The sequence below is a fragment of the Sinocyclocheilus grahami genome, unplaced genomic scaffold (genome assembly GCF_001515645.1).
Source record: "Sinocyclocheilus grahami isolate Dianchi unplaced genomic scaffold, SAMN03320097.WGS_v1.1 scaffold1037.1, whole genome shotgun sequence".
NCBI lineage: Eukaryota > Metazoa > Chordata > Actinopteri > Cypriniformes > Cyprinidae > Sinocyclocheilus > Sinocyclocheilus grahami.
Genome location: NW_015506216.1, coordinates 489,728 through 514,498, shown reverse-complemented (window position 1 = coordinate 514,498; position 24,771 = coordinate 489,728). Strand labels below are relative to the sequence as shown.

The 24,771-nt window shown below is 41.2% G+C and overlaps 1 protein-coding gene across 1 annotated transcript in view; it reads right to left on the bottom strand.

Annotated features, from left to right (window-relative positions):
• Positions 1 to 24,771, bottom strand: part of LOC107565964 (serine-rich adhesin for platelets-like) — a 49,651-nt gene that overhangs the window by 11,056 nt on the left and 13,824 nt on the right. The window contains exons 9-38 of the mRNA XM_016251311.1: positions 23,518 to 23,778; positions 23,122 to 23,382; positions 22,736 to 22,996; positions 22,055 to 22,321; positions 21,688 to 21,948; positions 19,313 to 19,567; positions 18,782 to 19,042; positions 17,978 to 18,238; positions 17,614 to 17,877; positions 14,773 to 15,030; positions 14,382 to 14,645; positions 14,038 to 14,298; positions 12,620 to 12,880; positions 10,967 to 11,230; positions 10,095 to 10,358; positions 8,925 to 9,185; positions 8,582 to 8,845; positions 8,219 to 8,479; positions 7,873 to 8,133; positions 7,335 to 7,598; positions 6,896 to 7,159; positions 4,673 to 4,933; positions 4,099 to 4,356; positions 3,756 to 4,016; positions 3,357 to 3,623; positions 2,968 to 3,231; positions 1,962 to 2,219; positions 1,579 to 1,839; positions 1,155 to 1,415; positions 745 to 1,005 (exon numbers count right to left, since the gene is read on the bottom strand). Of these exons, the coding sequence (XP_016106797.1) occupies positions 745 to 1,005; positions 1,155 to 1,415; positions 1,579 to 1,839; positions 1,962 to 2,219; positions 2,968 to 3,231; positions 3,357 to 3,623; positions 3,756 to 4,016; positions 4,099 to 4,356; positions 4,673 to 4,933; positions 6,896 to 7,159; positions 7,335 to 7,598; positions 7,873 to 8,133; positions 8,219 to 8,479; positions 8,582 to 8,845; positions 8,925 to 9,185; positions 10,095 to 10,358; positions 10,967 to 11,230; positions 12,620 to 12,880; positions 14,038 to 14,298; positions 14,382 to 14,645; positions 14,773 to 15,030; positions 17,614 to 17,877; positions 17,978 to 18,238; positions 18,782 to 19,042; positions 19,313 to 19,567; positions 21,688 to 21,948; positions 22,055 to 22,321; positions 22,736 to 22,996; positions 23,122 to 23,382; positions 23,518 to 23,778 (7,851 nt within the window). The remainder of the gene's footprint in view (positions 1 to 744; positions 1,006 to 1,154; positions 1,416 to 1,578; positions 1,840 to 1,961; positions 2,220 to 2,967; positions 3,232 to 3,356; positions 3,624 to 3,755; positions 4,017 to 4,098; positions 4,357 to 4,672; positions 4,934 to 6,895; positions 7,160 to 7,334; positions 7,599 to 7,872; positions 8,134 to 8,218; positions 8,480 to 8,581; positions 8,846 to 8,924; positions 9,186 to 10,094; positions 10,359 to 10,966; positions 11,231 to 12,619; positions 12,881 to 14,037; positions 14,299 to 14,381; positions 14,646 to 14,772; positions 15,031 to 17,613; positions 17,878 to 17,977; positions 18,239 to 18,781; positions 19,043 to 19,312; positions 19,568 to 21,687; positions 21,949 to 22,054; positions 22,322 to 22,735; positions 22,997 to 23,121; positions 23,383 to 23,517; positions 23,779 to 24,771) is intronic.

Genomic DNA, 24,771 nt, shown 5'->3' with positions numbered 1-24,771 from the left:
GATGTTTGATGCTCATTTCCCAAGATGGTTTAATTATTATAGAGAAGATGAAAGTCAACAGTTATGTTGTTTCTTGATCATTTGGGATGATCATATCCTGAGCAAATAGTGACCAACTGTAGAATGGGAATGGGTGTGGGACACCGAGAACCATCTCAGACAATCAGGTGTCAGAACTTCATTAACATACAGACCAGAGCTGTTATGACAGGAGCAACTTCATTTACATTAAGGGTAGTAAACTGTAACTGTATAAAAGGTTTGAGCTTAGGATGTTTGGGGTTCATTCATTCTGAACGTTAGGTACTACATATACTTTTTCACTGCTATGCTGCAATAAACATCAAGATCTTCAACATCCTCATCATTTTTTCTTACACAGACTAGAGTCCAGGCTTTACTCAGAATATCTATGCTAAGGCTAATTAAGCTCCATTCACAGTGGGATTTGATTGCTGAAGATTGCTGGAGAACCTTCATTGTGAATGCGAGCCAGAAACTGGAACTATGGAAAATTTGATCCTGGGATCAAACCATTATAAGGTTTAGTACTAGGAAGGCACAATAAGGATCTGACAGTGTGCATGAACAAAATCACCCAATACCAGAGAAGTTACTGATACATTTTTTCTACAAATGATCCAGAATTTTTATGTGGCTTAAGTGCTTTAATGTATAATACCTGTGCTGAGACTTGTGCATTTGTGTCTTATATTTATGTTGTCGTTTGCTTGCTTGCATTACCTGAGTTAAGAGAGCTCAGCGCACTGGGTGTTGAGTTACATTGGCGACTGGAGGCAATCACGCTAACATTGTATGTTTCACCGCAGGACAGTTTGGGCATGCCACAGCTCGATGACCAGGACATGCATGTTCCCAAAGGCCCATCTGGGCCATGAACTGTCGCTGTGTAGTATTCTCCACCTTCTGCTAGCTCCCAGGATACAGTAGCAATGTTGGAGATGCAGTCCATAAAGCCAACGACAACTGCTGGAGTACAGGGCTCTGCAAGAAGACAGAATGACATAATCCAAGACATTCACAAGTGGGACAGTGTTATGCCAAGCCTGTGCTGTCCTTTTGAAAGCTAAAGAGTTAGGTACTTCTTTTGACACCATATCTTTGTATGTGTGTGTGAGTAAGAGGGTCCTAACCTGTCTTCAGTACTGAAGCATTACTGGGCTGGCTTCTACATACATTTCCCACAGCTTGCACAGTCAGATAGTATGGCTGACCACAGTTGAACTCAGAGATTTGTGCACTTGTGGCATTTGTTGAGAGTTCCACCCGGTGACCGCTATTAGATTCTGCAGACACCAGGTACATCTCAGCATTTTCAGTTGCTTCCCAGCTGAGGGAACCCACTCTCATGTCACAGTCGAAAGAGGACACCAGTTTTTGAGGGACACATGGAGCTGTACACAATACAGGCAATCTCGATCAGCCATTTGTTAGATTACCAAAAAAAAAAAAACTTTTTGTAAGCATATAGTCACTTTACAGCTATAGAACTGCAAAGTAGTTTCAGTTATTGTTGTCTTATATATAACTCTACATTAATTGTTCTTAGACACTCACCCATGTGGATGACTGTGCCATCACTGGGCTCACTGTTGCAGATTTGGGTACTGGCGATGACTTGGACAAAGTAAATTTCCCCACAGTGCAGTTCCTCCCAGATACAGAAAGTTGTATTTGTTATGCAGACGTGCGTGTGGCCATCCTGTCCTATGGCAATGGCGGTGTAAATATCTGTGCCATCACTGTCAGCCCAGCTGACAGCTCCAAGGTTATTTTCACACTCTGCATAGGTCTCAATGTGGTATGGCACACATGGGGCTATAGAAAAAAGCAGTGATTGATACACATGTGGTATAAATGCCAGAAAGTCTTTTCTTTAGAAACTTTGTCACTTGTGAATTTGACCTTTCTCAACAGCTTTTATGAGTGTTGGGTCATACCAGTCGTAAAATGCGCAGGATTGCTTGGTATGCTGCCACAGAAATCATTTTCTCCCAGTGTTGTGAAGGTGTAGGTCTGTCCGCAAAGAAGCTCCACTGTTAGCGTAGATTCAGATGTCTGGAAAGAGTCTGCGTATCCTAGGTTGCTTGTTATATGTACTGTGTAATTTGATGCACCTCTGCTGTGATTCCAGTTCAAGAGAACTGTGTTGTTATCACATGATCCTAAAACTGTTGGTTGAGTTGGTTGACAAGGTTCTGAAGAAACAGATACAGCAGAGGTTTCACTGTGATGTTGAAGCCTAGTGAACATCAACTTTTTTTTCAAGCAAGTTTGAAATTTATCATCTGGTGTGTGTGAAAATGTGGAGTCTACAATCTGGCACTTTTTGTTGCATGCTCGTAAAAAGATGAATATGACAAGTTTATGTTTTATAGTATGCTAGGGTGTAGTGTGAGTGGATTGAATTCTTCTGTATCAGGGGTAGCCAGTCCTGCTCCTGGAGGGCTACCTTCCTGTAGACCTCAGTTCCAACACACCTGCCTGTTTTCTCAAGTAATCCTGAACACCTTGATTATCTCATTCAGGTAGGTTTGTTTAGGGTTAGATCTGAACTTTGCATGATGGTAACCCTCCAGTGGCCTGTTAACCAACTCTTTTGAACAAACTCTGCATTTCAGATTCAAGTTTAGAGTTAACAAAACCAAAGGAATCCCAGTTTAGATCAAGTTCAGCAGACTCACAGTCTGGAGTAGGTGCACCAGAATAAAACCTGCTTCCAGAGCAGGTTAGCCTTGTAGCAAAATTTACCATGGTGATGAATACTGCTAAAGATCAATCCATCTTCTTGAACCCAGAAAAACAGGAGTCTGCTCAAATTAAACTCAAACAAGCTCAACCTGCGTGGCCACTAAAACCAGCTTTGTGAAATAGGCCACAGAAGCAGGGTTGGCTACCCCTGCTGTATATAGATCAAGATTAAATTTGAAGGATAGAATCATCTACCTGTTGTAATGTGTACAGTGCTGCTGGCATCACTATGGCAGTGCCTACTGTAGGCAGTGACGGTAAAGGCGTACTCCACTCCACACTGCAACCCACTCATTTCACAGCTGTCAGTTGTAGAGTTACAAACTGTATCTGCTTCTCCTGTGCTGAGGGTGGCGCTAACAAGGTAGTATAGCACATCATCTCTTTGTTCCCAAGTCACTACGGCTGTGCTAGGCTGGCACCGAAGGTCAACGTTCACATACAAGGGAGCACAGGGGCCTAGAGGTCAAACGAAAAATTTGTTCAAATTTATATTCCCGTTATCAGCTATATTCACTTTCTACAGCTACATTGCACATGTTTTGTCCCTTTTGCAAATAATGTATATAAATATGGTTACTCACGTGTTTGGAAGGTCACTCCCGTCTCCTGAGTAACTTGACATTCATCACTGATTGCTGTGAGTCTGACTGTGTAAGTCTGTCCGCAGGCTAGTTCGCTGATACTACAGAAATTCTCTTGGGAAATGCAGGAGGCGATGTAACCATTGTTACTGATAGCAGTGAGCTCATAGGATGCAGCTCCGCCACTCCAGGCCCACCTGAACAATGCCGTGGCATTCTCACAGTTCATGTCAACAGTGACTGAACTGGAATCTGGTAGACAGGGGGCTAAACACAAAGACACAGCAGTGATGAACAACTTGGTAGATGGCACAATTCTCTGTTATTTAAACATGAGAGCAACAAATCATGTCAAAGAATGTAAATGGTTCCTAATTTGTCATTTCTTGGATGCCTAACCTGATGTGAAGAGAACTGTTTCGCTGTCTGTGCTGTTGTAAGTTTCTCCAATGGCGCGTACTTGGGTGCTGTAAACCATTCCACAGATCAACCCCGTTACACTGCAGCTGGAGCTAGTTGTGTAGCAGGACAGGCTGTGTCCATTGCGACCCTCCAAGAAAGCCACATATGCCACTGCCCCCAAACTCTCCTCCCAAGACACAGTCCCTACATCACTTGCGCAATTCAGATGGGTTTGCACGTTCTGGGGCGGGCAGGGTTCTGGTGAAGCATAAAGAGTCAGTTGTTGGACGTCTGTGCAGAAACCACTAAAATCATTGGTAAAATTGCAAATTTAATATACCTGTGTTTAGAGTAGTTGATGCAGACACAGCAGCTTCTCGGCAGACGTTGTTGTGTGCTGTTACAGTGATGTCATATGTCTGACTGCAGGACACATTATAGAGGGCACAGGAGGTGTCACTGGTGGAGCAGGATCGCACTGATCCCAGATTAGGGGCAGCCTGTGCCGTGTACATGGAAGCACCTGTACTTCTGTCCCATGACAGCTGGCCAATAGACAGGCCGTACTGCACTTCAATATTCTGAGGTGCACAAGGACCTGAGTTCACAATGAAAAGAAAGAGATTGATTATAGTTGTGCAAAATATAGTAAAGTGGTACAAAAATGGACAACAGTGCTAGCAATTGTGGGTGGTTGCAAGTGCATTGCTATGCAGTCGGGGAGGTGTTCTGAGTGGTTATCATTATGTTTTTACTATGGTGTACCGGGTTGTTACCAGGACGTTGCTACAGTAAAGGCTATGGAGGGTGGAGAGCATTGTTAGGTGGTTGCTAGGGTGTTATGTGTAGTAGGGTGTTTGTTATGGTATTGCTCGGTTGTATTCTAGGATGTCTTCCCAGTGGTTTTTGCTCACCTGTATTCAGGTGTCCTCTCATGGTTGCAATGCTGCTACAGGTCTGTCCTTCGGCTAACACAGTGATGTTGTAGCTCTCACCACAGGCCAGTCCTGTCAGCTCACAGTTAGTTTCGTTATTTTCACAGCTGAGTACATGGCCAGATTCACTTACAGCTGTGGCCGTGTATTGCATTGCCCCAGTGCCTGACTGCCACGACAATATAGCCAAACCAGATTGACAGTCAATTAGTGCCCGAATGTTACGAGGCATACAAGGAGCTGAAATACAGAAAAATATCTGCCAGTAAAACAATGTCATGCTACATTTAAAAAAATATATAAAAATCAATGTACCATGGTATTGTTTATTTACAAATGCAATTTAACTTCCAAATGAATTTCCAAATTTTAATCAAATTTAAAGTTATTATTGAAATTCAAAGAAACGTTGTTTTCAAAAACAAACAAAAAATAATAATATTAGAGACGATTCACTCAACTCACGATTCGACTCACGATTTTCTTTAACAAAATGACATTGAAGACATTATACAGTAAATGAAAAGGCGTTTTATTAGGCTATTGCTGCACGTTTCTTTGTGAAATTGAAATATAACAAAACTAAATTTAAATTTTAAAACAAACCCCAAATCAAACAAGTTAGTTACACAAATAAAATAAATCTCTTAAAGGGGTCCTATTACGCTTTTTCACTTTTTCAACTTTAGTTAGTCTGTAATGTTGCTGTTTGAGCATAAAAAAGATCTGCAAAGTTACAAAGCTCAAATTCCACTTCAAAAGGAGATATTTTATTTAACAGATATCACTTTTCAAAAACTACAACGAACGACTCATTTGGACTACAACACATATTTTCCGGGATTTTTGATATCACAAAGATCGACGAATGGGAAGAGACCTGGTTGAGCTGCACTAGAGAAGGCAACGAGTGTTATCACTATGTTGGAGCCACACTAGCTTTCCTAAGGCAGACGAACTTAGAGTGGTTACAATCATCCGGGTTTAAATTGCGCTCAAATTGATTTGATTTTGATGCAATATTTACACTGAAGCTCGCAGGCGGCTATGGTAAGGGGTCATGGTAAAGATCACAACACACACTGGCCCAGCTAACCGATCACAACACACACACTGGCCCAGCTAACCAATCACAGCACACACTGGCCCAGCTAACCAATCACAGCACACACTGGCCTAGCTAACCAATCACAGCACATTTCGTATTTCAGAAGGCGGGCCTTCATTTGATACAGGAACTATTCGAGCCGTTCATGCCAGACTGAGGAGAGAGGTGTTGTAATAATGTAAAATATGTGAAAAATAATGTGTTTTTCGAACAACCTAGTGTGAGAGCCTGTTCTAGTACACCCCCAAAACAAAATCAAGACTTTGTAAAAGAGCATAATAGGACCCCTTTAATATGAACAAACTAAGGCTTTGTCTGTGCTCTTTCCATTTAAAATTAGAGGCAACCACTGGATTTTAATCATGATCCAAACAAAGATGCAGCATACATGCAGCACGAGTAGTTTAAATTAATCTAAATTAGACTGTATAATTTCATAATTTGAAGCAAAAACAGAATGGTATGACTTTAGTTTTGTGAAACTATACTACATAAATCATATCTGAATGAAACGAAAAGACGAGCTGAATGAGACGCAGATTCACTCTCTGCCAGCAGATGGCGCTTATGAACAGCAATGATACAGTGTTTCCTGGGTTACCGCTGTAAACAAAGCAGCGCTGCGCTTATGAACACTACTTTAATATGCATTGTTCAGAGACAAGATGAAAAGAAAATACCACGTAAACTTTTCTAAAAACAGTCAGTTCCCCTCAGAGATACATTCATATAAACTCCTACTCCAATTGTATCGTGATTTGTTTGGCACCTCAACCGATTTGAATCGTCACATATTTGAATCGATTTTCGACCAGCTTGCGGTTAATCGTTACATCCCTATGTAATATGCTACAGAAATGTTTTATTGCAAAATGTCAGGGACTGTTTCTTGAGTGACTGCGTTTAATATCTTTGAATTGCTATTCAGTTTATTTTTATTTATCTTCTTGTTCCAATTCAGAATCCAATTTAACATACTGTGGGGTGTGTAACCCGATGAGAATATGAATTCTGGATTAAAAACATTAAAAAAGGACTTTTAGGTCAATTTGACGTGTTTGTGTGCATGTAAATCTGTTCTCACTGGTTTCTACCTGAATGAACATCAGTGACGGCACTGGGCAAGCTGTCACAGTATCCATCTGATGCTGTCACACTGACACGGTAGGTCTGTCCGCAGACAAGTCTGTTAACTGTACAAGTGGTGTGGTTCATGCTCTGACAGCTGGTGAAATGGCTGTTACTGTCCTCAAGTACAGCCGTGTATAAGTCTGCTCCTGCACTCTCCTCCCAGAACACAGACAGGTCATTCCCTAGGCAGCTCACATTAGCGGTCACATGATTCGGCACACAGGGCACTGGACATGAGAGAAGTGACTGTCAGTGAATCAAATCAGTGATTGTTAGAAAGATAGATTTATTAGGAACAGGAAGGTTTGAGGTTTGTCGTGAATAACTACAGTATAGTAGATATTTCCGCACCATATGGTTCATCAGTGTTTTTAATGCATTTTGCAATAAAATCACACATACCTGTCCTGATTGAAGCAGCTTGACTTGGCGGACTGGTGCAGATGCTGTCCTGTGCTATTACTGTGGCAGTGTATGGCACACCACACATCAGTGATGTGAGATCACATGACTGACCAAACCCTGAGCAGCTGTCAGAGAATAACCCATCAGCACTGAAGGCCTGGACTGTGTAGAGCTCACCGGCTTCATTGCTCACCCATGACATGGTGACTACATTATCACTGCAGCTAGTACTGGACACCAGACTCTCCGGAATACAGGGAACTGTGGGTTGAAATACATTGTGATGGTGGAAAAAGCATGCCCAGGATATATGGCACTTTTCACACAATAGGGTTTGAAACTCTTTAAAATGGAGTACAATTTTTTGAAACAGAAGGAGGTGCCTAGTCTTGAGGATTGTTATTTTCTATTAATTTATGAGAATTTCAGGTTTTGCAACCCCAAAATTATGCTGAATGCTAGTTACGATAGATAAAGTGAAAAATTTATATAAAAGCAGCATTGGTAACCGGGTTGAATGATCAGTGTGTATTACCTGACCGTATGATGACCTCAAGGCTCTGAGAGCTGTTGCATGTCCTTCCCTCAGCAGTGACTGTCAGGACATACATCTGGCCGCAGGGAAGGGAAGTGACCTCACAGGAAGTGGAGCTTGCTGTGCAGCAGGTGGTCTCTCCATCTGTACGCTCCAAAGTAGCAGTGTAGCTTAATGCGCCAACGCTCTCATCCCACAACACACTCACCGTACCAGTGTCACACCCCACAGATGTGATCACATTCTGAGGTGGACAAGGGGCTGAAAGAGAAAATGAGACAGGAAGTGTGAAATTATGTAGTCTGTTTTACATTGAAAAGCATCCTTTACAAGCCCACTCTCTTGCCTGTCTCGCTCTGCAAAGTGTTGCTCATGGGGCTGTCACATTGACTGTTAGATGCAGTGACACTAAAGTTGTAGAATCTTCCGCATTGTAGCTGTTCAACTGTACACTGGGTCTCAGTTGAGTTACACTGGTACACCTGACCATCACTGTCAGTTGCTGTGGCCATGTAGAGCTCCGCCCCTGCTGACTCTTCCCATGTCAGCCAAGCCGAATCAGACAGGCAGTCCATTTCAACGTCCAACATGGGGGGAACGCAAGGAGCTTTATACACAAACACACATCCAAAAAGTGAATTTTGTGACAAACACAGATAAACAAATAGATATTTGGTGATGTGTTAAAGTTTCATTAAATGTGACAAACCTGCCGTAACATGCTGGACTGGTGAATTCTCCCCAGTGCAGCCATCTCTTAATGGCACTACAGTCACATTATAATCCATGCCACAGGTAACAGTGATATCACAACTGGTTTCTGTGGTATTACACATGTAATAATCGTTGTTGTTATAGGAGTAAAAGGCCTGTGCGATGTAGAGGACACCATCTACACTAGAGTCCCAGGACACAGACACCGTGTTTAAATCACAGTCCAAGATGGCAAAGATAGCATCTGGTGGGCAAGGGGCTGAAGAATGCAGAAAAGAGATGTTAGAGACATCCAAATATTGAAATACGAAATATTTTATTTATGTATATATGGGTACCTGAGGTGACATGATGCACAGAGCTTTGGGAACTGTTGCAGGTTTGACTATAGGCGACCACCGTCACACTGTAAGTCAGTCCGCAAAGGATGTTGGGAACTTGGCAGAAGGTTGTATTAGAGTCACACCCCAGCACTTGACCATCGCTGCTCCTCACTGTGGTGTGGTATCGATGGGCTTGACCTGTCTGTTGCCAGGTAACATCGAGAACAGTAGCTTGACACTCCAGAATAGTTTGCACATTCTGAGGCACACAAGGGGCTGAAGGGGACATAGAGGTCAAAGATCACTACAAGGGGACCACTCACCTAAAGGCATAGGCACACTAATCCTGACATCAAAGAACTAGTGCATCATCTACGCTGATAGTCTTGTGAGCAGCACACTGACATATTCTGCCATTTCGCTTTGGACAACCTGAGTTTGAGTCCTGGCTTGCGGACCTTTCTCTCTGATGCTTCCCTTCCAGTCTACTCTCTGTCCTATCATAATAAAGGCAAAAAAATCTTTAAAAAAAAGAACTAGCACGTTGAAAGCAGACTGTGGTGTTGCCCCTTGTCACTTGCATCAGGGCCAAAAAGTTGAGCTTGAACATACCGCATAGACTCTAACCAAATAGCATGTATGTTCGGTACATGCTTGAGACAAAATAACTCTCCATGCCAGCAGGTGGCAGTAGTCTTTATTCGTCATTCAAAAAGGGAATCTGGAAGAGCTGAGTGTACCCACTTGATTTTGTCATTTGTCAGCATTATATATTCCAAATGGTCATAAAATGCCATTTCGCTTTCGACAACCTGAGTTTGAGTCCTGGCTTGCGGACCTTTCTCTCTGATGCTTCCCTTCCAGTCTACTCTCTGTCCTATCATAATAAAGGCAAAAAAATCTTTAAAAAAAAGAACTAGCACGTTGAAAGCAGACTGTGGTGTTGCCCCTTGTCACTTGCATCAGGGCCAAAAAGTTGAGCTTGAACATACCGCATAGACTCTAACCAAATAGCATGTATGTTCGGTACATGCTTGAGACAAAATAACTCTCCATGCCAGCAGGTGGCAGTAGTCTTTATTCGTCATTCAAAAAGGGAATCTGGAAGAGCTGAGTGTACCCACTTGGTTTTGTCATTTGTCAGCATTATATATTCCAAATGGTCATAAAAACTGCAATTCTCACCTGTTTCAAGAATGCGAACTTCACTTCTGGATCCAATACAGTCACCATCCACACCAGAAACATAAATATGATAAGTCTGTCCACACTGGAGGCCTGTAATATCACAGGCGAGGTAGCTGGTGGTGTTGCAAGTCATCCTGTGACCTCCGCTGCTCTCGGCAACAGCCATGTAGGACACAGAGCCCTTAGAGATTTGCCAGGAAACGGACACAGTGTCTGAGTCACAGGATGACTGGATAGACACCTGAGTGGGTGGACATGGTGCTGAAGAAACAAAAGAATACCAAAGCAACATGCTAATCAGTAATGTCAACATTTTATTACAATTAAATATTCTTTATCTAAAGACATCTCATCATGTAAAATCAGATATTGTATACAAAAAAAAAGTTGAGACTAGGGATATAATGATGCACCCTGAGCCGGTTGAAAATCTGTAAGATATGTGACGATTCAAGTCGGTTGAGATGTTAAATGAATCACGATACAGTTGGGGGTGGGGGGTATGAGAATGTATCTTAAGAAACTGTCTTAAGAAAAGTTTAGATGGTATTTTCTTTTCATCTTGCCTCTCAATAATGCATATAAGTATTTATAAGCGCAGCGCTGCTTTGTTTACAGTGGTAACCAAGGAAACGTTGTATCGCTGCTGTTCCATAAGCGCCACCTGCTGTCAGAGAGTAAATCTGCATTCTCATGCTGGTTTTGTTTCATTCAGATATGTTTTTTTTCTGTAGTATAGTTTCATAGTATGAAAATTTGTTTCAGAGGAAAATTATTACATAGTTTATGAATACCATTTTTTAAAGAATAGTACACTGATGAACTCTGCACTATAATGTGTATAAATTAGTGGCTTATGAGGTTGTTACCTGTCTTGAGGCCAATCCAGTCATCTGATTGGCCGGGGCAGGTGAGCCCTTCTCCTCTCACACTGACTTGGTAACGGTTGCCACAGTGCAGGTTGCTGACATTGCAGGCAGAGCCAGGTGTACTGCAGCTGACTTGGTGATTTACATCAAAGCCCTTGGCAGAAGCGTTATAAATCAGAGTGCCCCTACCGGGGGTCCATGAGATCAGAGCAGAGTCAGTGCTGCAGTCCAGAGTTGCTTGTAGATCAGAGTGTGGACATGGAACTAGTAAGGGGGAATAAAAACACATAGTTTTGTTAAAGCTACTGTGTGAAATTTCTGCATCACTAGAATGGCCCTATCCCAAATGGCACATTTCATGTGAATTTGTGGTGTTGTGGACTTGCTATACAATGCTATACAACACAATGCTATGCGATGTCCGTTAAGTCCAGGGGTGACCAACTTCGGTCCTGGAGAGTCACAGTCCTGCAGAGTTTTGCTCCAACCTTGATAAAAACTCAAGGTTGCCTCTAGTTTTCTAGAAACCCTTAGACCAGTGGTTCTCTTTTCAGTCCTCAATTCCAGTCCTTGCGTACCCCCGCTCTGCATATTTTGTATGTATTTCTTATCAATTCAGACATTCGTTCTGTTCGACCATAAGTGCCCTGTGAAGTGGACATCACAGGATATTCCACCATTATTCAAAGTTCAAAGGGAGCGTATATGTTCCATTCAAAGGGCATTAAAATGTGTGAGATGTTTAAATTGTATTTATTTAAGGGGTATATTATGTCACACTTCACACTTCTCTAGTAAGTTTCGTCTGTGTGTGAAGACGCTGCAGCCCATGGCATAGAGCAAATCCGTGAATGAATGTTCTGAAGTGAAGTAAACTTGGAGCAAAACTCTGCAGGACTCTATGACTGAAGTTGGCCACCCCTGGTTAAGTCCATGAGACTGTAGGGTGTGAAAGTGAAAGTGTGGACACGGAGGAAGACCGTCAGGACTTAGGATTGCATTTGGGAAAGGTGCCAATGACAACTGGACACCACTCACATGTCACATGATGTCAACAATGTAGCATACAACATTGCGGAATAATGTCTTGCTTGCATTTAACTGGCTCGTCCTCAATGGTCTCAATGGAATTTATACTGAAACCTATTGGCCTGAATGGATAAAGTTTGTTCACTGATGCTGTTTCACAGCAACACTGTTTGTTTAAGTCCTTGTTTTGTCTAATATTAAGCACATCCATTATGTGTATTTGACTAAATTCATGAGTTTATCCCACAGTAAGTTTTTTTTTCCAATACCTGTTGTGACAGTGATAGGTGCACTGGTCAGGCTCACACAGTTGTCATCTTCAGCTGTGACTGTTATCGTGTAGTTTTGTCCGCAGTCCAGGTCTGGGAAAGAGCAGGTGGTGTCTGTGCTGGTACATGTTGCGGAATAATGTCTTGCTTGCATTTAACTGGCTCGTCCTCAATGGTCTCAATGGAATTTATACTGAAACCTATTGGCCTGAATGGATAAAGTTTGTTCACTGATGCTGTTTCACAGCAACACTGTTTGTTTAAGTCCTTGTTTTGTCTAATATTAAGCACATCCATTATGTGTATTTGACTAAATTCATGAGTTTATCCCACAGTAAGTTTTTTTTTCCAATACCTGTTGTGACAGTGATAGGTGCACTGGTCAGGCGCACACAGTTGTCATCTTCAGCTGTGACTGTTATCGTGTAGTTTTGTCCGCAGTCCAGGTCTGGGAAAGAGCAGGTGGTGTCTGTGCTGGTACATGTGTTGTTGCGCCCCCAGGTGCTCACGGCATGGACAGTGTAACTGCTGGCACCACGGGCAGAATCCCAGGTTACAGTGGTGATAGACGTGTCGCAGTTTGTGGTCGCCACAACGTAAGTGGGCATACAGGGAGCTGAGAGAAACAGTAGTATGGGTTAAGAAAGCCAGAGATCCACAAACATGAGCAGAAAAAAAGATATTTGTTTGAAGCAAAGGAATGTGGCTGCTGTGTGTCCACCAAGAATTTGGACAGGATATTCAGGAATAAACCCAATAATGTCATGTGGTGTCTTTGTGAATATTGCTCTCTACCTATCAACTGTGTAAACTGAAGTTTGAGATGTGCTGTTGGTTACCACAGAAAGGAGTGTGTGACATTTTTATCATTGCCTTAAGGGTTGATATAATAGGTATGCATGCAAGTTATTGTCATCTAGTCAGTTTTCTCTCTCTGTCATGGCTAAGCAACAGTTTGAAGAGAATCTTGCGAGTAAGTTTAATTTATTGAAACTGTCAACATAGTAACTCTGGGCTATCGCCCCCTGGAGTACTGGAGTTTATTACCACCAGAGCAATGTAAGAATATATGCTAATGCCGCCTATACACTACTTTCAAAGTCTTTGGATTGCTGTTCTTTTCACACTGAACAACTATCTCTTGTCGCTAATGTCAGTTCCATTCAAAAAACATTTTAGACTATAGGACTTGGATCACAGACAGGTCTAAATATTTAACCTGCTGAATATCTCTCAGGCACCAGCGATGCATCAATGTTTGAATCCTTGATAATTCAAACAAAGCGATCATCACTTGTGAATAAAAACTGATTTGCATCCACTTTTGTGCTTTTCTCAATGATCTCCATTAACTATTGGCGAGCAGAAAATCAGAGCTAAAATTATGTAGTGTGAGGGGGGCATAAGTATACTAAAGAGGACTATGGCTTGCCATGCATTGGACAAGCTCTCATGTCTGCATTTGCTTTCATAATGTATGTTTCTGCTGTGTTATGGTTATACTTTGAAACAATAGAGGCCCTGTAGGCTAGTGCATTACATACATTTTCAAAATTATATTCTGTTGCCAACTGAGTTTGCATTTAAGATGTATATACCCTGGAAATATAGATTTATATTTGTCATTATTTTTTTATCACATTTGTTTGGAGGAAAATTCTTAAAATTGCTGTATTAATATAGCTATCAGCTTTATCAGTCTCTGTTGTTATAAGCTATAAAGTAAAGTATATAAACTAAAGTATCCCTCACCTGTGTGCAGATTTGTCTCACCTGTATTAAGATTGAAGCTCTCGCTGGGTTCACTGGTGCAGTTTCCATTGAATCCAACTACACTGAGTGAGTACGACTCACCACAGTGTAGCTGTGCAAACGTGCAAGACCTATCTGTGCTATTACACACCGTCGCACCACCGGTAAAGTTGAGCGCAGTCACCATATCAAACTGATCTGCTCCATTATTGTCCCATGTTACCGTAACAATGTTAGTGCTGCACTGCAGTTGAACAGCTGGGCTCTGTGGTTGACAGGGGGCTGATGGGATACAGATGATAAATAGCTACATTAATACATTTTAAGGGGGTGGGGTTGGTTTAGAATTAATCTAGTCAGTTTACCTGTCTCGATTTGGTAGTCTGAACCCTCAATGACTCTGCAGTTAATATTGGATGTGGTCACGGCAATGCTATAGGTGTGGCCACATCTTAAGTTCTGAATGGTACAGGAAGTAGAGCTTGTGTTGCAAGAAAGCCGAGTGCCATCTGTACCGATAGCCAGGGCTGTATAGGTGTCAGGGTTGTTTGCACTGGGGTCCCAGTGTACAGCTAGCATGTTAGAATTGCAGCCTAACTGCGCTATCACATTACTAGGCAGGCAATCCGCTGTGACACACATGTGGAGGTGAAACGAAGAGGAAAATGTTTGACCAATGTTGTCAAGTTTGCACAAAAGTCTGCTTAAAAAGCAATTACAGTTTGTTTTGTTACGTAGATTAAAGTTTTAAATTACCTGATTTAAACTGGATGCTGTTGTTAGTGGTGCTGTTGCAGAGGCCAACCGTGGAAACTACAGTGGCTATATATGTAAGTCCACATTCAACCGTCACAGAGCAGGAAGTGGTTTTGGATGTACAAGAAACAGTTTGTCCATTGTTTCCCAACACATTGGCAGTATAGGAGTGCGCCCCTGCGCCGTTCAGCCAGCTGATGGTGACCCTGTTTGTGCCACAGCTAGCAGAAGCTGTCAGGCTACTGGGTGGACAGGGAGCTGTGGATCAATAGATGAGACTCAGATCAATAAATTTTTTAGTAACCATTGTTATGTGGCAGTATTTAATATTCCATTCATTTTCTACATGGAGATTCAGTAAGGAGTTCTAAAATATAGGAGTTCTGCTATATAGGAGTTTCCTATATAGCTCACTGTATGGTTTCTTCATGGGTTCCTAACCCAAACCCTTTCAAGGAAAGTCAGTTCACTTAGGGGCCATATTTGCAACACCTCCTGAAATGTCAAAATCAGCAATAAAATAATAACACATATTTCAGGTTGTTACAGCCAATGTGCATGTGCAGTCCTAAGTGCACATCTCAGGACACTTACTGTTTCAATAAGAATGGTACAGGAAGTAAATGTTTTTCCCTCAGCATTTAGACAGGCTCGTATAACCCCACTACTTAAGAAACCCACCCTTAACCCATCTCTTTTAGAGAAATACAGACTGGTTTCCCTTCTTCCTTTAATTGCAAAAACACTTGAATCCTGTCAACCCTTTTGGCAAAGGGCATCTCAGGAACCACACTCCAGTGGTTTGAGTCTTATCTCTCAGATAGGTCCTTCAAGATATCTTGGAGAGTTGAGGTGTCCAAGTCACAACATCTAACTACTGGGGTGCCTCAGGGCTCAGTTCTTGGACCGCTTCTCTTCTCTGTCTACATGGCATCACTAGGTTCTGTCATTCAGAAACATGGCTTTTCATATTACTGCTATGCTGATGACACTCAACTCTACCTCTCATTCCATCCTGATGATCTGACTATAGCTGCTCGCATCTCAGCTTGTCTAACAGTCATTTCTTGCTGGATGAAGAACCATCACCTTAAACTCAACCTTGCCAAGACAGAACTGCTTGTGGTTTCATCAATCCCATCATTTCATCACAATTTCACCATCCAGTTAGGCACATCAACCATAACTCCTTCAAAAACAGCCAGAAACCTTGGAGTTATGATTGATGATCAGCTGACTTTCTCAGACCACATTGCTAAAACTGCCCGGTCCTGCAGATTTGCTTTATTCAACATCGAGAAGATCAGGCCCTTTCTTTCAGAACAACTCCTTGTTCAAACTCTTGTTCTGTCAAACCTTTACCAGCTTGCGTTCTGCAAGTGAAGGTCGCTTTATTGTGCCATCCCAAAGTGGCACAACATCACTTTCACAGACTTTTAAATTAAATGTTCCCTCCTGGTGGAATGATCTGCTCAACTCAATCCGAGCAGCTGAGTCCTTAGCCATCTTCAAGAATCGGCTAAAAACGCATCTCTTCCAACTTTTTTTGACCCTCTAACTCTAGCACTCTCTATTCTAATTCTATTCTTTAAAAAAAGACTTGCCCCTTTTAGACTTGCATTCTATTTATTTACTAACTGCTTGTTTTCTTTAAAAACAAAAACAAAAAACTAACACTTCTCTAGTCGTTTTGTATTCTATCTATTTGTTTTCTTTTTATTTATTATACAATTAACAAAAGCAAAAAGGCCTCTTAACACTAGCTTGCTCTATTCTTTTTCTATTCTATCTGTTTTCTTTTTATTTATTATATGATTTAAAAAAAAAAAAACTTGCTACATGTACTGCTGTCACGAATTCGGTCCATGGACTTTCGTTTATTCACCACCAGAGGTCACCCTTTCCATTACATTGACTCTCGCACAACACAAACTGTTGCATAGCACCCCGGACTACATATCCCATCATTCATTGCACGGTTTGCACACTGCACTGATTGCACTCATTGCACACAGCTGTTTCTTATCACCTCACTCACTATATAACACCCACTCAAACTGCCATTCTCTGCTGAGTATTGTTTAGACCGTACCCCATTCCGAGTCTCTATGTTTTCCTTGTTTTGCCTTGCCTTGCCTTGCCTGTTTTCGCGGTTTCTGCTCTTTGCCTGTTTTCCTGGATTTTTCCCTCTCGTCTCGCCCCTGTGATTCTGTCTGCCGATCGGTGACCTATGCTAGCCCTGGGACTATTCTTGTGTTTTGCCCGCCATATACCTGTTTGCCATTGTTTGACCCTGCCTGTTTACCACGTCTCTTTAATAAAGCCTGCAGATGGATCCACACGTCTCATGTCTCGTCAGCCCCGTCACAACTGCATTAAGCTAACTGAGACATGTTATAGCACTTGCATATCATTGCTCTTTTGTTGATTTTGATTGCTTCTGCTAAAAGCGTCTGCTAAATGTAAATGTAAATAAGAACCAGAGTTTCAAACTGTAGCTGCAGTGATGAAATTACTTTCCCGATTGGTGATAGTCTCTTTTATTTAGCAAGCAAAACTCCTCCATATTGCATGTTGCAATTTCTCACATTCATTGTAATGCGAGTGAACCAACTTTGCCCTAACATAATATATATGTTTGTTGTTTTTCTTTTAACTTATTTGATTTGTAGCCTTGTAAAAAGCAAGATAATGCACAGTCTGCATAAAATAAACCTTTTCAAGAACCTTGCAATAATATCTGGTTTACTGTACATTTTTCCATGCATACTTGTAAACGTAAGAAGTCTAATGCTGTTTGTAGCTGTTGTGAAGATAACAGAAAATGTTAGGTGTTTATACCTGTGTAGATCTGTGTTGGGCTTCCGTATGGACTGGTGCAAATACTGTCCTGAGCAGCTGCTTGTACAATGAAACTCATTCCACAGTGCAACCCTGTTAGAACATATGAGGATTGTGTTGTGCTGAAGGTGGAGTTCAGCCCATCCACCTGATGGATGAACAGGAAGTAAGTGACTCCAGACTCTGGGCTGGGGTCCCATGTAATGCTGATGTCATCCGTAGCACAGTTGGTGTAACCGGCCAGATTCGAGGGTGGGCAGATAGCTTGAAGAATGAGGAATTGGGTCAAAATGAGAAAGGTTCATTTGTGTGTAATGCCACAGACAAGACACCTCGTATAGTACTTTGTTTCCTGTTTCCTGACCTGATTTTAGATTGACAGGTGTGCTGGGTTGACTCTGACACCCACGTTCCACTGTAGCCACTGTAACAGTGTAGTCCTCACCACAGTGCAGATCACTGAAGGTGCAGTTGGTGCCACTGGAGGTGCAAGTGTGGGTGTGGCCATCCGTACCCATTGCCATGGCAATGTAACTTTCAGCATTTTTGGCAGCAGTCCAGTGGACACGTCCCACATTATCATTGCATTGTAGAGAAGCTTGAACATCACTGGCAGGACAGGAACCTGAAGGGGTGTTGAGAGAAAAAATGGTTTTCTTAGTACTAAAATTACGGATAATTAAGTAGCTTAAATAAATTGATGCAGCAAGATCCCTAGAATGTCCTTCGTACAGTAACTGGAACTTTTCAAAGATAGTGCACAAAACTTGGCTTGATAATCTTAAGGCCCATTCACACTGCATCGACAGACACTGACCAACGTAGACACGGGATTTTAGTACACCCAAAAAGATGAGTGTTTTTTCACAATGTGAAAAAGTCCAAAATATTTGACTTTGCTGGAAGTCACATGGCAACTGGGTTGCATTTTTGCTAATTAAAATAGATTAACAATCAAAACTACTTTTTCTTCAGTTTAAAGAATTAGTTGGACACATTCGAGATTCGACACTTATGTTAATGTTCAGCTTATGTTAAGTTTATCTTACATAATTGTTTATCTTATAGCTCTCACTGCAAAATACATGGTTTTTGTCCCTTTATTATTTATTACAAAAGCAATGAGACTGCAATTTGTACACCATTTGTGGAAACTGCCAATACACACCTGCACTGAAAGTGTAGGGAGCAGTCGGGAACCCAGTGCATGTCTGAGAGAAGGGTGTGATTACAATGTCATAGGTCTGCCCACAGTGCATGTTGGGTAGTTGACAACTGGTGCCAGTGACGGTACTGTGCTTGATATCACCATCATGTCCCACAGCAGTGACGTTATAGCCCACGGCACCAGGACTTCCCTCCCACGACACAATGGCAGTGTTGTTCAGACACTGTAGTCTTACACTCACATTCTTTGGGGCACAAGGGGCTGAGAGGACAGGAAGTATCATTATTATCTTCTCCAGACATACAAATGCTTATTTATTGAAACTGATTTAATATGCAACAAGGCAATTTACATAGAAATCTAAATCGGCAAAAAAAGGCCTGTTTAATTTTAAGGGTTATAATGATTGTGGAAATGGTAATGAAAAAAATTATTACATACGATACGACTTCTTTAAGGTTCAGTAAATCATCAGAGAAAGATTTTAAATGTTTGCGCAGGTAAATAAGTGTTGCGTTTATGAGTGTTCACCTGTCTGTAGCTGTGTGTGGACTGCATGGCTGCTGTTGCAGTGGCCAGAAATTGATTCCACAGAGACATTATAAAGACTTCCACACTTCAGTGAATTGATGGAGCAGTGGGTTTGGACTGTGCTGCAGGAGTCTGAGTGATTGTTCGTCTGTGCAAGCACATAGAAGCTCTTTCGGCCCAGACTGTCAGTCCAGCTCAGCTCTGTGCTGGTGCCGCAGCTGTAGTTAGCGCTCACTTCAGCAGGGGTGCAGGGGGCTGGCAAACAGTAACAGAAGAGTGCTTTTATTAAGCTCTGAATGTTTATTTTGGCATCATGGGGAACTGCTACAGCACGAGACTTTCTTCTCTTCTTTATACTTAATTTTATGCTGTTTCCATGACTTTTAATTTAATTGTCAATTAATTACATTAAAGGTACACTATGCAATGGCTTGCCCTCTAGCGGTTAATAAACAAAACTGCATGCATCTTGTGGAAGAACATTGCAGCCGGAGCTAGGGGTGCATGATAAATCGAAATGGAATCGAGATCGTGATTCGACAGAAGCTGCGATTGTCATGCATATCTTTCAGTGAAGCACGGTTCTGTGATCAGCAGTAAATCTCCATCCGAAGGCCAGAGGGCGCTCTCGCGCAGAAACTCCAAATACCAGAAAATCCCTATAGCGGTAGCTGGATAAACAGAAGATTCAACCGCTTTCATTGATTCAACGTGACTAATAAACACACGACTACGGCAATATACGGTTTAGTTCTTATTATAATTTTCATTAAAATAAAGAATATTTATAATGCAATGCCTTTATCACGGCTTAAATGCTATGAAATATGTTGCGTGCCTTATTTTGTGTAAGAAGCCACATCTCACAGAAGGATTTATTTCAAACACTCGACTGAATTATGAAGTGAGTTTGGAGTAAAAATATGTTATTAAATGTGGTATTTTCACATGCTTTCAGATGGAGCAGCATTTACTTCACAGAGCCGTAGTTCACTGAGAAGCTACGCAAACAGCTGTCATTATCGCCAACGATTTCTTCGATTTCATAATCACGCAATAAAATCGTCTGCGATTTTTTTGCGTAGCTTGTCAGTGAACTACGGCTCTGTGTAGTAAATGCTGCTCCATCTGAAAGCACGTGATGATTTACTACTGATCACAGAACCGGCTTTACTATCAAAATGCGCATGACTATCACATTCGATTAATCGTGCAGCCCTAGCCGGAGCTACTTCGTAGTATATATAAATATTGTACATGGATGTCAATTATTCAGCCACTAAAACATTTTAAATCATGATAACATAATGGTAACAGTAAATTATGAATAATTGCAAGTAACTAACCGTAAACCTAACCCATATCTATAGTAAGTACCTGTTGTGAATTAAAATTACTCCATACGTATTTGTGTAAATACACTGGAACAAGGGTGCCTTAAAATAAAGTGTAACCAATTTTATTTATAATATTTGTTGTTTTGTTAGGGTTAAGGTTTGTTCGTTTTTCGGTTTCACAATATGCAATACACAATGTGCAATTCATGGGACCATAAAAATACTGATACAGTGAAAAGTTTTCAGAATATAGTTTACTTTAGGTTATTTCACTATTATTAGGTCTAGATTAAGTCTAAAGTACCCTTGAACATTATTGGGAAATGGAGTAATCCTGTCATGTGACAACACATTTATTTACATTAAAGCCTCTTTTTGACAAAAAGTGTTTCTAAATTAGTTGACTAATGATGCAGAATTTAAAGGTGCTACCAGAATTAACCACTTACTGTAAAGGCAGTGTTTGTTTAAAAAATAACCAATTATATTATCATTTCAAAGCAGAAAGGTAAAAATGTATGTGTAGTGCTCTAAAACGCAAATAATTTCATACTCATTTGCAGTGTTGGGGAAAGTTACAATATTGCAATACAATATTGCGTTACTCCATGAAAAAGTAACTAATTGTGTTACTTAGTTACTTTTAATGTAAAGTAATGCATTATATTACTTTTGTGTTACTTTTTGTCACAGGGGCTGGGCTTGCTAATTAGTTTTTTTTTAATAACAAAAAACCCAAAAGTTTTATATTTGGCAACTGTAAAGGCCCTTTCACACCAAAAGTGAAATGAATAAGCCTCAGGCTAAAGGAAATGCCTCTGGCCTGTGCACTTACTCCCGCTTTCTCAAAACACGGGGACAGGAGAGCTGTCAATCAGTAAATGGGAAAACAAAGTGTTTGAAAAAGTAACTCAGATACTTGGTTGTAAATTTAAAACTAATGCATTACTTTACTAGTTATATTATCTGATTACATAACTCACGTTACCCCCAACACTGCTCATTTGATGCTGAATTATGAATATGTGGTGTACCTACCTGTGACAATACTGAATGGAGCACTAGGTGCACTCTCACACTGAGGGCCCCGGGCCACACCATATACATTGTACGTCTGACCACATAGCATGGCGTCCAGGGAGCAGTTGTTTGCAGAAGAGCTGCAAGAGGCAGTGTGTCCCAGGTCAGAGGTGGCACTGACACGGACACTCACAGCATCTGGGTCCTTCACCCAGGACACAAGGGCCGCATTAGTGCTGCAGTTCAGTGAAGGAGGCCTCATTGTCGGAGGACATGGCGCTGAGACATTACACAGGAAGAGAAATTAAGGGAAATTAAGTCATTAGGCTACACAAGCAAATCCAAATTAAAGTTAAAGACTGTAATCTGGACATGCTCTCTATACCCGACTCCAGTGTAGTGCTGGCCCGTGCTGAGCTGTTGCAGGCTCCGTCATCAGCAAACACTGTGACATTAAAAACCTCCCCACAGTGGATTTGCGTGAGGTCACAGGAAGTGGCTGAGGTCCGACAGGAAGAGAGAGGAATGCTTTGATTCTGTGTTTGTGCCAGGACCGTGTATACGCTGGCACCAGCGGCAGCATGCCACGACACATTTACTGTGCGAGAGTCACACTTGAGCACTGCAGTCACGCTCTCAGGGTCACAGGGAGCTGGAAAAGGTCAAAGGTTAGTGCAAAGCCCAGTAAGATGCCTACAGAGACATTATGCACTCTTCTAAGCACTGTTTGGTGAAATTCTAAGGCAACATCACATGTATCATTGTCTGAGAAAAGTGTTAGAGATTTAGTGTTAGAGAATGAATTTGCATGTTCATTCATCCCGTTTGCTGTCTGTTATGCATTGACAAATTGAATGTGATAAAGTGCGCACTACCGAATGGGCTTTGAATGCTTAAATCTTTTGCGCAGTCACTGTTGTCCATGGAGCAGAACACAGACATGGGAGGTATACTTTTGGCTTTAGACTTTTGGATCGTTACTTAGCAATGTGCTAAGCTAATGATCCAAACTTAGAAGGCAGCTCACGGAACTCATGTTAAGGTGAAACAGATTGTGTTTTCCTACCTGTTGTGACAGAGACATTGGGGCTGACTGGGCTGTTGCATTGGCTGTCGTGAGAGATGACATTTAGCGTGTAGGTTTGTGCACAGGACAGGCCCCTGAAGGAGCAGGAGAGGCCAGAGGTCAGGCAGGATTCATTGTAATGGCCTGGGCCCATCAGAACACCGGTGTAGGACAAAGCTCCAGCTGCCGGACCCCATGATGCCCTCACTGTGTTACTCACACACTGCACATTGGCATGGACTGACGTGGGAATACACGGCACTGCCAGAAGAGAGACAGAAAGTATTTCTCAATTGTACTTTTTTTTGTTTTGATATTTGGGTGAAATCTCTCATTTTAAATTCTTCTGACATGCTGTGACCCGTTTTGCATTACAGAAATCTCACCTGTTTGAACAGGACGGGCCATACTCTCTGGCCCTTGACACTCTCCGTTGTTTGCTGTGACGACAGCGGTGTAGTTCTTTCCGCACTGCAGACCAGTGATGATACAATCAGAGCTCATTGTGGTACAACTGAGCACAGTGCCACCTGTAGTCTTGGCAAGGACGGTGTAGTTTAGATCTGTGAGACCGAGAGCCCAGCTTACGTTCAGGCTGTTAGAGGCACAGTCCAGGAATCTGGACACACTCTGAGGGGCACACGGTGCTGGAAAACAACAGGAGAGGAGAGAAAGAGACACTCTATGTGATGCTCTGGGATCATAACAGGGATGATGATTGCTGAAGAAAATGTAAGCTATCATTATTATCATTACTACTACTATTATTATTATTGTGATACCTGTCTCATGTCGGTTCTCGACGCTGTCTGGACTTTCACAGCTTCCGTCAGAAGCAGTTACAACAAACACATACTCCTGTCCACAGTGCAAGCCGTTTAACTGGCACCCTGGAGTTCTGACATCACACGTCACAGTGTGGCCATCTGTGCCTGAAGCCCTGCCTCTGTAGGACACTGCGTTAGGACTGGCAGTCCAGGACAGAGTGGCGGAGTTGGTACTACAGTTCATAGTGCTCTGGACGTTAGTTGGTGGGCAGGGAACTATTGAACAAGAGAAAGAGGGGAAAGAGAAGGAGAAGAAATTTGAGTGGATCAGTGTCACTTTAGACAAAAGACATTTAAATGCCCTTTAAAAAAGCTCTAGATTGTTTGTTCTTTTGTACATATACAAAGACATTTTGACATTTATATTAATTCATCCATTGAAATCTAAAAAGCAAAAGAGTCATATTCACATGTGGAAGACTTAATTACTTACATAGACATTGAATTGCATAGACATTAAACAATGTGTGAATTTTGAGTCAAATTTTGTGTACCAAAAGAAAAAAAAAATCATATTTTATAGGCAGTTGACATGTTATACTTTTGGAAAGATGACGTCCTGTGATGAATTCGAATTAAACATGTTTTTTTACATTTATTTAATTTATTTGTAAAATAATAATAATAATAATAATAATAATAAAACTGAATTTATTAATATTACTCATTCTATTTTTGTTTTTTACAATTTTATAAAATTGTCACACAGAGGACATCATAAAAATGGCCTTATGAAAGAAAGAATATTCTTAACACCATCAAATAATATATATATATAAAGAACAGCAACAACAACTGGAGAAATTGTGACGACTTATTGCACCTAATACATTTCAACTACCTACAATTTTACTCGCAAACAAAGTTCTCCTTTACAATCAAGTGATATACAAATATATATAAATGATTCAAATCTTTGTTATTTTAGTATTATTTCTATATTACAGTACTATTGATTTTAATAAAATTTGGTCGTTATTAAAATGTATTAGTAATTTTTATGCAAGTATTTGTTATTTTATAGTTTTATAACTTATTTCAGTTAGTTGTCAAGGCAACATTTCTGATGATCATTTAAGTATTCTTAAGTTTCATTTCATTATATAATATTTATATAATATTTTATTTCAGCTTTATTTCAATTAACGACAGCTATTCGTTTTAGTTTCAGTTAACAATAACAACACTGCTTCGAAAGAGCGATGTGTT